Source organism: Stylophora pistillata, chromosome 12 (genome assembly GCF_964205215.1).
Source record: "Stylophora pistillata chromosome 12, jaStyPist1.2, whole genome shotgun sequence".
NCBI classification, from domain to species: Eukaryota; Metazoa; Cnidaria; class Anthozoa; order Scleractinia; family Pocilloporidae; genus Stylophora; species Stylophora pistillata.
This window is the reverse complement of record NC_142530.1, coordinates 25,807,321-25,822,519: the sequence shown is the minus strand read 5'-3', so window position 1 is coordinate 25,822,519 and position 15,199 is coordinate 25,807,321. Positions and strand designations below refer to the sequence as shown.

The 15,199-nt window shown below is 36.9% G+C and overlaps 2 protein-coding genes across 2 annotated transcripts; both read left to right on the top strand.

Moving 5' to 3' along the window:
• Nucleotides 1-549: 549 nt before the first annotated feature.
• On the top strand, nt 550-2,099 carry LOC111338774 (uncharacterized). Its single transcript, XM_088739934.1, has 2 exons — nt 550-870; nt 1,458-2,099. Exons 1-2 carry the CDS (start codon nt 580-582, stop codon nt 1,632-1,634), a joined length of 468 nt encoding a protein of 155 aa, XP_088596060.1. The 5' UTR covers nt 550-579; the 3' UTR covers nt 1,635-2,099.
• Nucleotides 2,100-3,144: 1,045 nt separating this feature from the next.
• On the top strand, nt 3,145-14,841 carry LOC111338784 (proton-coupled zinc antiporter SLC30A2). Its single transcript, XM_022945313.2, has 7 exons — nt 3,145-3,522; nt 5,439-5,585; nt 8,069-8,222; nt 10,081-10,333; nt 11,555-11,660; nt 12,097-12,231; nt 13,005-14,841. Exons 1-7 carry the CDS (start codon nt 3,231-3,233, stop codon nt 13,151-13,153), a joined length of 1,236 nt encoding a protein of 411 aa, XP_022801048.2. The 5' UTR covers nt 3,145-3,230; the 3' UTR covers nt 13,154-14,841.
• Nucleotides 14,842-15,199: the final 358 nt, after the last annotated feature.

Genomic DNA, 15,199 nt, shown 5'->3' with positions numbered 1-15,199 from the left:
TCAACGGAGCAAGAATAAGAGCGGAAAGTAATTAATTAGTGCAATCATTCACTTCATCTCCGTCTTGAAACAAAACTTTTCCTCCCTCGCGAAGACAAAACAACAAAAATTCAAACCTAGAATATAATTGATGTGGAATATTGATGTTGGTGAACGCCATAATAACATTTGACGCGCGTGTCTCCCATAAAAAAGGGAAGAGGAGGAGCCCCTGGAAGACCCTGACCCGGATCTAATCGCATAGGCCTCGGTATATTTCAGAAGTGAAGGGTAGCTTGAGTGTTTTTCAAATTTCTGACACGTAAAAAAATCGGTTTCAGTTTCGTTGTAAAATTGTAGCTTAACATCTTAGTAAGGTTGAGGACTTGTGGCAAGACGACTTTTGATCTGTGGCGAAACAATTTCGGAACGAAACACCTTTGAGCTGGTAAAAAATATTGTTAAAAAAAGGAAACTTCAAATCGGCCGTAAGAGACAAAATTCACCATTGAGGCATCCCAGTCTCGTCGTTCCTACCTACCCCAAGCTCCTCCAGTCCATGTACTTTACCCTTTCCAGTCCTTCTCGGTTCGAAACAACATGGCCTCTATGTTAGCATGGAAGCAGTTGAGAAGTGTGCTAAGAAACCTCCTCACTTTTGAAGAACGAATGTTGTGTAATCTTCGAATTATTTACACAGAGCAATACCTACCAAATACTTCCTTGTTGGGGAACGTTGTATCACCCATCGATTCAACTGAGTGCTTACAAACTGAAGGACATAGCGACGATGGATTTTTGTTGATGGCCGTTCCCAAGAAGAGGACCACGGTACACAAGCGGAAACTGAGAAATCGGCACAAGCAGCTCAAGAATAGAACGGACATCGAGGTTTGTGCAGTATGCGGGAACTACAAGGTAGAGGGTCAATTGTGCGGTTACTGTGTGGAAAGAATAAAGGAGAAAACTAAAGCGTATCGAAAAGAGAAAAATGAAGATTCGATTCAATGGCCAATACCGGAGTTTTTGAAAAAATTCAGAACGTAGTGAGTTATGGAACCAATAGCATTGTAAGGCCTCTGCCTGTTTTGACTCAAAGGCGATACTTACAACGACAGTGCTTTAGTTTGAGCGGAAAGTTGTGGTCCTCAATCAATTTTACTTGCCATCAAGCTCAACTCTCTTTTTTTGTTATGACTGTTACCTTCCGGAAGAATTGTTTGATTTCTTAGATTGTTTGAAGTTTTATTTTTTATGGATTGCACCTGATGGCAGTGTAGCTGTTTGTTGTGTGCTGGGAAAATTGTTTACATTATGCACTAACTACTCTTTTAATGTAAATGAAAAATAAAAACAAAGCACATTAAAACTGAAAATGACCTTCTTGATAATGAGTATAATAAAAAGTTTTGGGACCTTTTAACATAATTCTCCTGTATTCTTAAATCACTGAAATTGCCTGCTCTAACTTTGACTAGGCTCAATTACCAGCCACTATTTGGGAAATGAGCCTGGACTCACCCTCCAAAGGCATGGCTGGATCTGCTGAGTATGTGTCCAGCCTTTCCTTCTTGGGAGGATTAAAAACAAGACGTGAGGAAACAGTGGAAATTGAGCCTAACTTTGAATGGCTGCCAATGAGGCTAGGAGCATAACTTCCTCTTGTCAAGGATTAGATACATAACAATTCTTGTAATGCAGTTTAAGTTCACATTTTCCATATTTGCATACCAAGACTCAATTGCCTCAAAATTCTGACCCACAGAATGACACTCACATAGATTTTTAAAATGAAATGGACAGATCTAGAAACAATTACATATATTAATGTTAAGAGAAAAAAAGAAATGATTATTAACAAAGAATATCTTTATTATCAAACAAATTCTCTTTGTCATCACTTTAGGGAATGTATGGGTAACATTATGAAAAATATACAAACTGATGTCCACCTTTTCCATCAGTTATTCATGTCATCACTGATAACAAATATAAAAGGAAAAGCTTTGACTTTCATGACAATTTTTCATTACTTGCTATTATGTTTGAAAACTTCTGGAGCACCAGTACTGTAACGTATCTATATATATATGAATAAAGGCTGATAGTTTCGTAAGAAACTGTTTGGGGCTGCGTCGGTGGGGGTAACGAAATAATTTGGATATATCAACAAAGTTGAAATGGTAAATTGGCCACGTAACGATTACAAAAGCTGACATTTTGAGTGTTAGCCCTTCGTCGGAGCGAATAGAGGAATTGTGGGTTGTGTGTGCATTTTCTGTCTTTAAAAGCACACACAACCCACAATTCCTCTATTTACTCCGATGAAGGGCTAACGCTTGAAACGTCAGCTTTTGTAATCGTTACGGTGGCCAATTTACCATTTCAACTTTGTTGATATATCCAAATTATCTATATATATCCTGCCTTCCAAAAATCTTTTAATTGATTCTCTTGCCTCCCCTCAGGAACTTCTCTATAATGGAGATGGAGGTTCACTTTTATCCTCTTGGTAATAGGAAAATGAGAATGCAAATTTCCTTTTTTAAAGGGGAACTGAGGCCTAAAATGAACCATTTTTAAATTGCAGCTTATAGTTCAAATAGCAATGTTCGAGGGTTTTTTTCAGTCTTTGGGCCCAACTTCGCCTCGAAAAAATAGTTCAAAGTGGTATTTTGGCCTCGTAGTACGGCAGCTCAGAAAAGCGATGTCAGCGGTCATTTTAGCTTGCTCTTATGTCACTGATGGGGAAGAAAGATAATAATCCTGTACTCTTCCTACAGAAATTTGGTTTGGCTATGGAGTTATCGAAGTTGCATGGCTTGTAATGGGGATTAACTATGAAAATGAAATAGTAACAGTTGTTTTTCTTAAGTTGGTTTCCCACCAACGACCACTGCTGATCTATTTTGAGCTGATGGTCTTACAGCCCCAAAAGCAGGAAAAAGGCAACTTCAAATCAAATTTTCTCATAAAAAAACAAGAAGTGAATGAAAATGAATATCGACTCTTTATCCTACTCCTCTAAAGCTAACTAGAAATGAATGCAAACAATGTACTAATTTTAGGCTTCAGTTCCCCTCGAAGAGATTTAGTAGGGAGCCTGCGATCCAGTAGGTCAGTAATCATTGATTACAAATATCATGCGTGAATCGTATGGGAAGTTTTGACTACAGTGACTGTAACCGACCTAATTAGTCCAGTCGATGCGATAACCGCTTGACCGGTCCAACGAGAGTAGCAGATCTGAGATGAACATAAACGTCCACGAAGATGACCGATCGGCAGTTTTCAATCATGCCCCGGACTGTCTAAGATCGAAGGGTCTTCCGAGATGTACCTGCGATGATTTGCCAATCTTTGATTGTGCAGAGGAATCACCTCTAATAACATACCAAAACTACAGCGAAGGGCCCGATGTTAGCTATCTCACGGATATTCATTGCCACGAAAGTAAACCTATTCATTCGAATGTAAGAGCAAGAAAGAAACTGGTCGTAGCAAGCGTGGTTTGCCTTCTTTTCGTGATCGCAGAAGTTGTCGGTGAGTATCACATTATCGGATTGGAAATTTTTGTGTTGAATTATTTGAGTGGCACCAGGTCAAAATAACAAAATGTAGATGTAGATGCCTAGACGCACTTGGCTGTTTTCCTTGGTATAAGTATTCAGCAAATGGTGAGAGAATTTCCTAGATCTAATCTGTTTCCTAAATCCAATCTGCCTCTACTTGCTCCCGCGGCCCTGCACAGCGAGATGCGGATGGCAGACTAAAATTATATTTGGGTGATAAATGGAATGTTGCGAAATATGGACGCCATTTCGACTCCTCAGGAATCTTTGTCATGAATAAGTGTGTACACAAACCAAAACTCGACAAAGAAGAAATAAACCGAAATTGTTGCTATGGTTCAACTGAACAACGCTTATCTTGTTATATGTGATGCAAATTTGCATTCGTAACGTACAAGTTCGAACTGAATACAAATTGAAATTTAATCTTTCGAATATTACATCAATTATCAGTTAGGAGCGGACGAAGGATTAACGCTCGAAACGTCAGCATTACAAAGTGTCTACGGTGGCCAACTTAAATTATTGTCTCTCAGTTGAAAAACAAGAAAAAAAAAAAAAAACAAACTCTTAGGTAATCGCTTCGCCCGCCAACATCGTGGGAACAGTTTAATATTATAACAACTTGTCATTTTGAGACACAAGTCGGAGGAAAATTATCACGCAAAATTATTGTAACCCAGGGAAATATTAATTACGTAAGAACTGACGAAAACCAATATTTGAAAAAAGAATAGAAAAATGTTTTTGGTTGTGATATCGATCGTGCAGTTAATTTTTATTTGTCAATTTAGGTGAGAGAAAATTACCATTTCGTGCATGTAGCTTTATTAACTTTGAGTGATATGAGAAAATCTCCAGAGTGTATGCCCCCTGTAAGGTTTAAATGTTGCCAGGTATATTGATTGGTTTTATAAATTTTGTTTTAATCATTGCAAAACTATCAAGCAATTGCAAAAATATCCTTTGGGTAATATTATATGATATGTGGTATCATTACTATTAATAATTATTGTCAAACAATATTCTTATATTGTGACATTTTTCCTTAATGTTTCCAATATATGCAGCATGCAATATCTCTACCATTTTTCTACACTTCATTTGCAGAACACTTAGAGAACATTAACTCACCTCATTTGCCAAAAATATATTTGAAGTGCTTGTTCAGTGATGTTTAAACTCAACAATTCCTGCCATAACTGTGTAGTTTCCTGCTTTGGATAAAGCAAAACCTGTTGTAACTTGTATTTTGATGTTTACTGTGATCATTGATTTTAAAACAAAAAAACAGTCTAGAGGAAAAGGGTCGAAGATTGTTAGTTATTTGTTTGGTGATCCAATTACAGGTACTGAAAGAAATAGTCCAACATGAGCTTATAATTTCCTTTTTTGTGATTTTTAAGTAGTCTCATCATTTACAAAAACATCTCTGCTAAATCTCGATTAGAGTAAATTTTGGATATTTTTTAATAAAGAGGGGAATTCTATCTTTTTATCAGACGGTGTGTGTTTCCTTCTATGCAGCCATTTTATGAATGACTTCTCTTTGTAGAGAAAAAGCAAGACAGAATTCAAATCTAGGTAGGGGTAGGGTGGGGAGGTGACATGACATCAAACATCTGCATATTTCAGATTTTCAGAGTCTGGCATCTATCAAAACTTGTACTGGTCATATTGATAGATACAAGGGAGTTTGTTATCTCAAACCTGGAGATATACAGAAATCCAATAAATAAAATTATGTCAAATTCTTTTCATCAAACTTTTCTTTTGGTTCCTTTACATTTTTTTTTTTTTTTTTAAGAAAACTCATTTTCAGTGAAAATTTTTACACTAGTAATGTCTGGTGATACTATGTACAGTATCTGGAACTTCTGCCCATAGGTGGTTGGCTTGCTGGTAGTTTGGCCATTATGACAGATGCTGCTCATATGTTATCTGACTTTGCGTCATTCCTAATCAGCCTTTTTGCTATCTGGGTTGCCCAGTGGCTTCCAGATAAAAGGAGGACATTTGGCTATTACAGAGCAGGTAATAAAAACAGGAACTAATTTGTTCTCGATTTAATTTGTAGTTTGTGGAATATCACCGTGGAACCTCCATTCAGGAAACACCCTTGTTGGGTTGGGGTTTGTCAATAATTAACATGCCATGTTTGTTCAAAGTTGACTGAAACCAAAATGTCAATCCATAACTGTCTCTGATGTGCACCTTTGTCACTCATGAACTGAAGCTACTCTGGCAACAAATTTAAAGCTGTTATCAATTAATGTATGTTATTAAGGAAAGCTGTCATCATTTTGATTGGTGTATACACTTAATCTTCATGGTCAGTCTCCTTTTGAGTAATTTGAATATATCAACAAAGTTTAAATGGTAAATTGGCCACCATTACAATTATAAAAGCTGATGTTTCGAGCGTTAGCCCTTCGTCAGAGCGAATAGAGGAATTGTGGGTTGTGTGTGCTTTTAAAGGCAGAAAAAGGAGCTACGTGATTGGCGGGAACATGGCAACTAGAAAAACACGAATAAATTAGTGGAATGAAAAGCGTTCATTGATACTTATGGTTGAACAAAAGCTTGAACAAAAGCTCATCTTTCAAACCGGCAGTCTAAACCCCACAGGTATCAACGAACACTTTTCATTTCACTAATTTATTCGTGTTTTTCTTGTTGCCATGTTCCCACCGATCACGTAGCTCCTTTTTCTGCCTTTAAAAGCACACACAACCCACAATTCCTCTATTCGCTCCGATGAAGGGCTAATGCTCGAAACGTCAGCTTTTATAACTGTAACAGTGGCCAATTTACCATTTCAACTTTGTTGATATATTCAAATTATTTCATTACCCCCACCGATGCAGCCCCAAACAGTTTCTTTAGAAACTATCAGCCTACTCCTTTTGAGTAGTTTAGGTGTCCCCTCAATGAATGGCAAAACTAGGCTTGGGCACTTAGAATAAAGGTGTCCCTTCAAAAGAGGTGATGGATGTGAAGATTACTGGTATGTGAACATTTTTGTGGGACCAAACTGTGTCTCCTTGAATGGAGGTTCCTTAATTAAAAGAGAGAATCTATCGTCAGGGTGTGATGCTAACTTTTCAACTTACTAGCTAAGTGGCTAGTGACATCTTAGATGTTAAGACAATTTCAATTTGTTTACCAGGCAAACTGGCTAGTGGAAATAAAAAACCACCAGCCAAAACTGAATTTCTACTAGTCTGTGGCTGGTGGGCTACCGTTAGTGTCGAGCCCTGATTGTATGTAGATGTGTTAACAGTAGGGATGTTTGATGTTGAACTTGTGGTTTCAAGAGCAATATGAGAAAATAACCATGAATGAACTGACAAAAGGAAAGCTGGGAAGTTAACATATATTTACTGTAAAAGTCCGTGGATAAGCTGACTTTTTTCCCAAAAATCGTCACTAGAAATCTAGGGTGCAGCTTATCTGCACGAACATTTGAAAAAGGCATTGTGAATGTCCATTTTTGCATCCAATCTAATGCCTGGTTACTAAGCTTCCAAAGTTCTGCTCATGTTCTTGTTGTAATGCAAAAATCTATGGAAAAACTGTGTTGAGTGAAGAAATTCCTGTCAGCAAATACCAGTAAAGGACCAATTGTATGTCAAATTTGGTAGAAACGATGTTCATTATATTAAAGTGCTAAAATTGTGCATAACACTTTGAAATATTTTTCTGTTGCAATGTTAATGATGAGTTTATGTGCAATGAACAGTGGATGAAGAAGAATTCTCAAGACTCAACTTTGGATTTCTTTTGATTTCCATCAAAAAAATTTTTCCAAATTTTGAGCTGCTAAATTTGGGGTGCGGTTTATCTGTGGGTGCGGCTTATCTGCAGGCTTTTACAGTATGAGTAGGTTGAGGACATTGGTAAATTAAAGGCCTATTAATTATTTTATGCTAAATTTTGACTCACATTGAGTTCCCCCTTTAATTTATTTTGAGATGATAGATTAGAATTACAGGGCTATTTGCTCATCGCATTGGAGAATGTAAGGGCTTAGATGAGAGGATACAATAGGCTTTATGCAGCTGGGGTCATGTGATCAATTTTAGATATATATTATGGGATACAACTTGAAGAATACCAGAGATGGAAAGAGCATATCGAAAATACCAAAACGGCCAAGTTTGGGCCCCGGGAATTACAGAGCACTGTTTTTACAGCGGTTTTAACTTTCAGAAAATTTAGAGGATTTGTATGGAAAATGTTGCTGGAGAGCAAGGCCTTGCTCTCCAGCAACTTTTTCCATATAAACCTTCTTATTTATTAAAAAATTCAGAGTGTCATCAAATCTCATTTTTGAATAATGGAGGCCTCCAACTTGGCCATTTTGTTATTTTCGAAATGCTTTTTCCTTTTCTGAATTCGGCTAAGTGATAGCCCATAATTTCATGAAAGTAGGTCACATGATGGCTTAGCTGCAAAAGGCCTGTTACAATGAATAAACTTGTTTTGATTGGTTTTTATGTCTTTGATCTTTTCAGAGGTACTTGGTGCACTTGTGTCAGTGCTTATCATTTGGGTGTTAACGGGAGTGTTGGTGTATCTTGCTGTGATAAGAGTCTTGTCAAAGGATTTTACGATAAATGCAGATATCATGCTTATCACAGCAGGCACAGGATTAGGAGTGAATATCTTGTAAGTTGTCATGATTTGTTTGTATAGACTTGCACATAATATACATAGATTTGGAAATCAATTGAGAATGTTAGAGTGTTTACAAGCGTAATGGAAACGTGTGACTTGTGATGTGGCAACATCCGGGACAGTTACAAAAGAGCGGTTGTCGTAGTTTTTGTAAAAAAAGAAACAAAATATATTTTTCTAGAAGCGGTATAGTTATTAAGAGTTCTTTGTGGTTCTTAAGTTGGATGCTAAAATATCATCACGAAGACCAGTTTTGAAGGATTTTACAAATGTCTTCTGGATCAGAGAGAGGCCATAATTAAATTCACAATCCGATTCCTGATTGGCGAAATTTACCTGGTTACGCAGGTCCAAAGCACAGATTAGGAATTGCTGCAGTGACTCATTGCTTTGTTGGCATACGGTTGCGAGCTGTTGATAGACCTCAGATACAGCTTTCTCCCAGTAGTGGACACAGAGAATACTCCGTAATTTTGAGAGGGAGAGGTCACTTAAGGTTTCCACATAACTTCTAAGACTGCTATGGGGGGATATCACACAAATCACGGCATCCACAATTTCACTTTCTTTAAAACCACATTTAAGACCAGAGTCGATCTATCTGATGCATTAAGGACACAAAGGTCAATTTTTCTGTCTGTCCTGGCTCACCAGTCTGTCCCGAAAGTTTATATTCTCTGCGGAGTAATGAGGAGATAGCTTTTTTTTTTTTTCTACATTTGAGCCAGAATATCCTCTGCCCCTTGTTCAACTTGTTCTTTTTTTTAACTTTCCCTGGGCACCCATTTGTTTGCTCTTTACTCTAGCAGCTACTTTTGGCCCTGTCTCCTCAGTTTGTTTGAGAGGAGGTACAGTTCCTTTAACGTAAGCAAGCAGTTGTTCCAGACATGTGCATGCAACCTTTTCATTGCTTTCCATTTAGATGTCAACTTCTTTCCTGATAATTTTAATCCTCTGCATTTTAGTTTTCCCCATTACATCATCCTCAATTCCTAATAGATCTATCATTTCAGCTAGGCTGCCCTCATCTTGATCAAACAATAGTGTTTCTACTTGCAGTTGCAATTGCTCCATAATATCGAAACACACTGTACAATGCAGCGAGCTCCAAAACACAAATGTGTAGTTCAGAGTGTGGATATTCAAACAGAAAGAGTCAAACTATCTGTCTCATCGACTCCACAGCGGAATTATCTTAATCTGCCACTAGAATTCAACTGATGCACTCTTACCGTTAGAGTCTGACTGGTAACTCCTTTCACAATTCCATGTGATTGTCTCCATGCACTCACTCGCCTGAATTCTCCACTCTAAATCCACGTATTCTGCTTCACGTAAATCCAAGAGTTATTCTCCAAACTTGTGATCTGTGGTTGGTCCCACCAAGGGTGCCAAATTGTTACCGTACTCCAAGAACCACAAAGAACTCTTAATAACTAACGCTTCTAGAAAAATGTATTTCTTGTTTCTTTTTTTACAAAAACTACGACTTACAACCACTCTTTTTGTAACTGTCCCGGATGTTGCCACGTCACAAGTCACATGTTTCCATTACGTTTACACTCTAACAAGAACATGAATTTTTTTGTTATGCTGTAATTTCCACTTGTGATGGTAACCTTGTTGTGAAGACTGGTGATTGCTAGTCATCTGTTGGTAAAATGTGAGCTCACACATGGCCAAGTTTGGAAAGCCATCAAATAATGAATTGATATAATGTCTAAATGTCTTTATTGCTCATTAGATGAAAATACATATCTAATGTTACGGGATAAAAACAGTGTGGGGAATTTGCATACTGATGTTGGGGTCTAAAGGAGTGTTTTTCATTTTTTTTCTTTTGTATTAGGTTAGGTATTATTCTCCATCAGACAGGCATTGGACATAATCACAGCCATGGTGGTGGAGGTCACAGTCATACAAGCACCAGTCATGCTAGCCATAATGGGAAATTTGAATCCGTTTCTACCAATCGAATTTTAAGAAGTGGAAGCCTGTCTGGAAAACAAAACATCAATGTGCGAGCTGCATTTATTCATGTTTTAGGAGACATTGTTCAGAGTGTGGGAGTCCTTATTGCAGCATACATCATCAAATATAAGGTAATGATGAAAAGAATTATACCCTTACCAAACGTATGCCATTGAACCTTTTATGCAGTGTGTCTACTGAAACTAAGGAAACTAGGGCACTGAAAGTCATTCAGAGGGCTAAACCAAATTGATAGATTCTAACAGTTTCAAATTCAACCAACCTACATGTTTGCTATGGTTAAATTTCCATTGCAAACCATCATTTTTTTGATCTTTTGTATGCTTGTAGGTTAAAGTAGTATGAATTTGTTTAAGTAGCGGGAATGTAAACTGAATAAGCTCAAATTAAGGATGTTTCTTAGTGGCCATAGTTTGGCTGTAGTAATGTGATGCACTGGACAAGACCTTGAATTGCCTAATCATGGTAACTTGATGCATTGGAAAAGACCTTACATTGTCTAATCATACCAAAGATTGTAGAAAGAAAAGGAAAACTGTTTCCAGCCTCCTTGACTGTTACTCTGACACATAAAGTGAACACCTAAACTACTCTCCTTTGAAGGGTTTTCTCTTTCTCCATGAAAAATTACCTTGAGGCAGAGAGACAACCTTGAAAATCATGAGGGCTGACAGCACCAGACACTTTCATAATGAGAATCTTCATTAAAAAAAAAAAAAAAAAAAGAAAAAGAAAAAGGAAAGGACCTTTATTTAAACTTGGGTTGTTGAGGCTGATTACGCCCCTAGCAATACATGCTGATATGCCTAGCAAACTAACTAAGGGCTTAAAAATCCCCACTGGCAGGAGGCAGACCAGTGGGCTATTTACAGAGCGCAGCCGAGAAGTTGAACTAGGTTCAACCGAGAACAAATCCAATGAGTGGCAGGGTGGAGGACTTGACTCCGGGACACCAGATTACAAGTCCAGCACCCTAACCACTCAGCCACGCCACCTCTACAATAAATGTGAACATCAGAGCTGACACAATCACACAATTAATTTTGCATGTGAACAATCAAGTGACACAATTAGTCACAATCAATGACATAATTAATTGCTGACACAATTAATTTTGCATGTGAACATCAGAGCTGGCACAAGCAAAATTAACTTGACTTCTGTTCAACTGAAGAGCTTTGAATATATTAAAGAGTGGTTTGGAACCTGGCTAGCGCTGTCTTGAGCCTAAGCTGGCTTAGTTACATTAACTCCCATTAAAGTTGAATATTACCTAATTTCACTATTTAAGGTATGACCCAGTCTAATTTTGCTATTTATGTGTTCAACAGCCCGAATGGAAGCTTGCTGACCCTATCTGTACATTCCTTTTTTCTCTGTTGGTTCTTCTAACAACTCTAAACATTCTCAAAGAGACAATTCATGTTCTGATGGAAGGTAAGCAAATAAGTTAAAGCTTTCTTTACTGCCATTTAAAATCAAACAGCTTCACTCCCTTAACCATTGAACTCCCATTGTCAGTCAGATATTACTGTCTCAATTGATGATGAAAGTAATGCTGGTATTGCTGAAGGTTTCCTTCTGAAGTGCTTGTGTGAGGCATTAATTGTTTTGTACAAATTTATTTGACTGTATCAAAGTGATCACTAGGATACACCCTTGGTACAAGTGAATAGGGTTTGCAAGATAGTTTGGGTTCAAGTTATCTATTTAAACTTTTTTTTCAGTTGTAAAATTTGAAGATATACTTATAAACAAGTTGGTGTTATGATAAGTTGGTTGCATTCCATGACAGACATGTAGCTTTAGATCTCAATAGTGTGCTTTCTCCTTGTTGCAACCTTACTGGTAACATGAAAAACTTATTTACCAGGCACTCCCAAAGATATCAAGTACAATAATGTCAAGGTGTCACTGGAGGGTATTGAAGGAGTTGTGGCAGCACACAGTTTACACATCTGGTCCCTGACAGTCAACAAAGCTGCTCTAGCTGTCCATTTGGCAATAGGTGTGTGTATGGATAAAACTTGAATGCAAGATTTTGGCAAATGATTTTTAACCATCTGTTATGAAACTTGGCAAGGAGAAAAGATAGTTGTACAAGAGGGAGGTAATTTGTAGTGTGACACTTACAGTGACCAGATGGGTCAGCCTATAGCACTCTCTCAAGGGTCTTTTGGGTATTGAGAGGGTTGCTTGATAACTTTTTTTTTTAAAGTTTTTCTTGTGCAAACCAAACTTGTGTGTACACTGGCCTAACTCTTTTGTCAAAAAAAAAAATATATGATAATTTTTAACCATAGCAAGACACTTGATGAAAATTTTAGAGCTACATGTACCATCAAAAATGCAGTTCCTCTATGCTGGTTTTAACCCCACAAGTGAAGCATAGTACACTTGATATCATGATATTCCATTTTTGTCTGATCGTTATGGTGTAATGACAGAGTTAAGGTAGGTGAAGTCTGCTTACAAGCGAAGTGGCCCATCAGGCCGGTGCTTAATTCTGGTTTCTGTAGTCTGTAGCATGAAGCAACAAGGAGTATTTCTACTCCCCCCCTGGATGGAATGCCAGTCCATCGCAGGGTTACCCCCAGCTTTAAATTCACCAGTACCCATTTATTCTCCTGGGTGAAGAGAGGCACTGTGAAAATAAAGTTTCTTGACCAAGAATACGACACAACACATAGCTCTGATGACTATGTACAGTTGCACTCTAACAAGATACATTCCTGAATTGAATTATTTTCAAACTCATTGTCATCGAATGTTTTTCTCCAGAACAAGGATATGACTCACAGAAAGTCCTCAACATTGCAAATCAGAAGTTGAAGAACGACTTTCATATTTACCACAGTACTATTCAAGTAGAGCTGTATCAGGAAACTGTGATGACTAACTGCTCTGAGTGTCAAGACTTGCAAGACTAAATTTTTCAGGTGTAGATGATGGCATGGTGCGAGGTCTGGGTGCTGGTATCACCTTTAGGCACCACAATTATGGTCAAATAAGTAAGCCCTGTAGTTCTTTTAAATAACCCTTTAACTCCAGGAGTGATAAACATGTAACTTCTCCCTTCTATATCCATACATTATCCAGTAAACAAGTGATGAGAATATTCAAACTTATCAGGTAGAAGTTGTTATCTTGATGTAACACCAAATTCTCATCACTGATTTACAAGGAAATGTGTAGCAATCAAAGGGGAGAATTAATAAATTAGATCTTGGGAGTAAAAGGGATAACCATGAAACTGTGCTTTGCACTCCTTGTTTCTGTATAATAACTTGAATTTAAAAGTCATTCCACCAATACAATTTGATTATTTTTATAGACAGTTATTGAGTGTAGGTACAATTAAAGTTAACTGTTATGGGCTGTAACAGTTGAAGTTTTATGAAGTCTCATTTGTTGTGATGATCCAAAAATGTGCAAGTCATTTTAAAGTCACATTGTACTGAATTACATGACTAGCCATAGATCAAAATCACATATTAATCAGTTTGTTTGTGTAATTGTAAATTACCTCACCTAGACACCTGGGTGTTGAAAATATTGTAGGATGTATAGACAATCATAGAAAATCTCTGAACCTATCCAGAAAGCATTAAAATCTATGTAGTTATTTCTTGTTTCCATTACAGATTCCTTAAACAAGAAAACATAGCAGAAATTGAGCTCAGTTTGAGCAATCAGTTATGATTTCAGTTTTCCATATAAATAGCAACTCCTTGACAAGGCAATCAATTTACCTCTACATTTTGCTGGTATTTCTTTGCATCACTGAAAGTTTATGCAGTAAATTCTTCTTTAAAAGGTGTTTCAAATTTAGACAAATTTAACTCCTTTTCTAAGAAGTGATTACATATTCTAATTATTTTAAGTGAGGATTTTCACTTTACAGCCATTTAGGTTCTTATAAAGAGCAGCATAAACAATGATTATATGTAGCAAGCACTGGTTACTTTATGAAACTACAAAGGACTGGTGCATGTAAATTTTGATCTGTATTATACATGATGACTATTTCATAATTTGAATCTCTGGTACCATTTAATGTACTTTCAGTTGTACTATCAGAAAAATTGTTGACTAGTTTTCTAGGACCATGTATTTGAGTTTGTTCCCACTGTGACCTTTTTTTGACAGTCATTTGGTAAGTGGTAACATTTTTATTTGCATGCAATGCTATGACAATGCACCTTCATCTTCTTTAAGAACATTTCCACTGGCTGTGTCCAAGTTTTAAGCCTTGATAAGTTGTATGAAACTTTAGCAATACTTTTTTTTGGGTGACCAAACTGAAATTTCTGGCAACCTTCTTATGATGATTGCAGAATAGTGATTTTCCAAGGAGTTGAACTTGAGAAGGGAACATTTTTAAATTTGGGGAGATGGGAATTGTTTCTCACAAAATATTGAATTTTTAATATATTTCCAGTACTAATGTAGAACTTTGAAAGTGGCTTAATGCATTTTTTTTTCAAATGCCAGTGACAGTAACTGATGATTAAATAATCATAAACTTATGGTGTTATATCATGGTAATTTATTTTCATAAATAAACAGAGACTATTATATTACAAAATAGAATTAAAAAGTATACTTTTTTATAAAATCTGACTTGCCTTTTTTTTTAATGTATCTTGTTTTGTTTCATTGTTTTTGTTTTTGTTTGTTTTCTGCATCTTTATGGACATTCATACAAAGTAGACGTCATTGGAAACGCTTTCTAAATAATGAAGTAAAATCTAATGATCTTAACGAAGCAAACTTGGTCAACAAAACATAGCTCTTAGGACAGGAGCAGAAGTTTAGCAGGCTAAGCTTGAATCTTCTCATTTTTTAACAAACAGTTGTAACGTATCCATTCCAGTTTCCGCAGTGACTTAATTTCTCCTGCTAGTTGAATTTTGATTGTAAGGACTTCCTCACTACAAAAATATCACGAAGTTACCCCTCTAGCTGTTAGAGGT

What these genes read in the sequence shown, in the direction of transcription:
- LOC111338774 (XM_088739934.1), top strand. Translation starts at nt 580, where the DNA reads ATGGCCTCTATGTTAGCATGGAAGCAGTTGAGAAGTGTGCTAAGAAAC. An exon ending in AGAATAGAACGGACATCGAG is followed by an intron (nt 871 to 1,457) that starts GTTTGTGCAGTA and finishes AACTTTGACTAG; the next exon opens with GCTCAATTACCAGCCACTAT.
- LOC111338784 (XM_022945313.2), top strand. Translation starts at nt 3,231, where the DNA reads ATGAACATAAACGTCCACGAAGATGACCGATCGGCAGTTTTCAATCAT. An exon ending in ATTTGGCTATTACAGAGCAG is followed by an intron (nt 5,586 to 8,068) that starts GTAATAAAAACA and finishes TGATCTTTTCAG; the next exon opens with AGGTACTTGGTGCACTTGTG. An exon ending in GGATTAGGAGTGAATATCTT is followed by an intron (nt 8,223 to 10,080) that starts GTAAGTTGTCAT and finishes CTTTTGTATTAG; the next exon opens with GTTAGGTATTATTCTCCATC.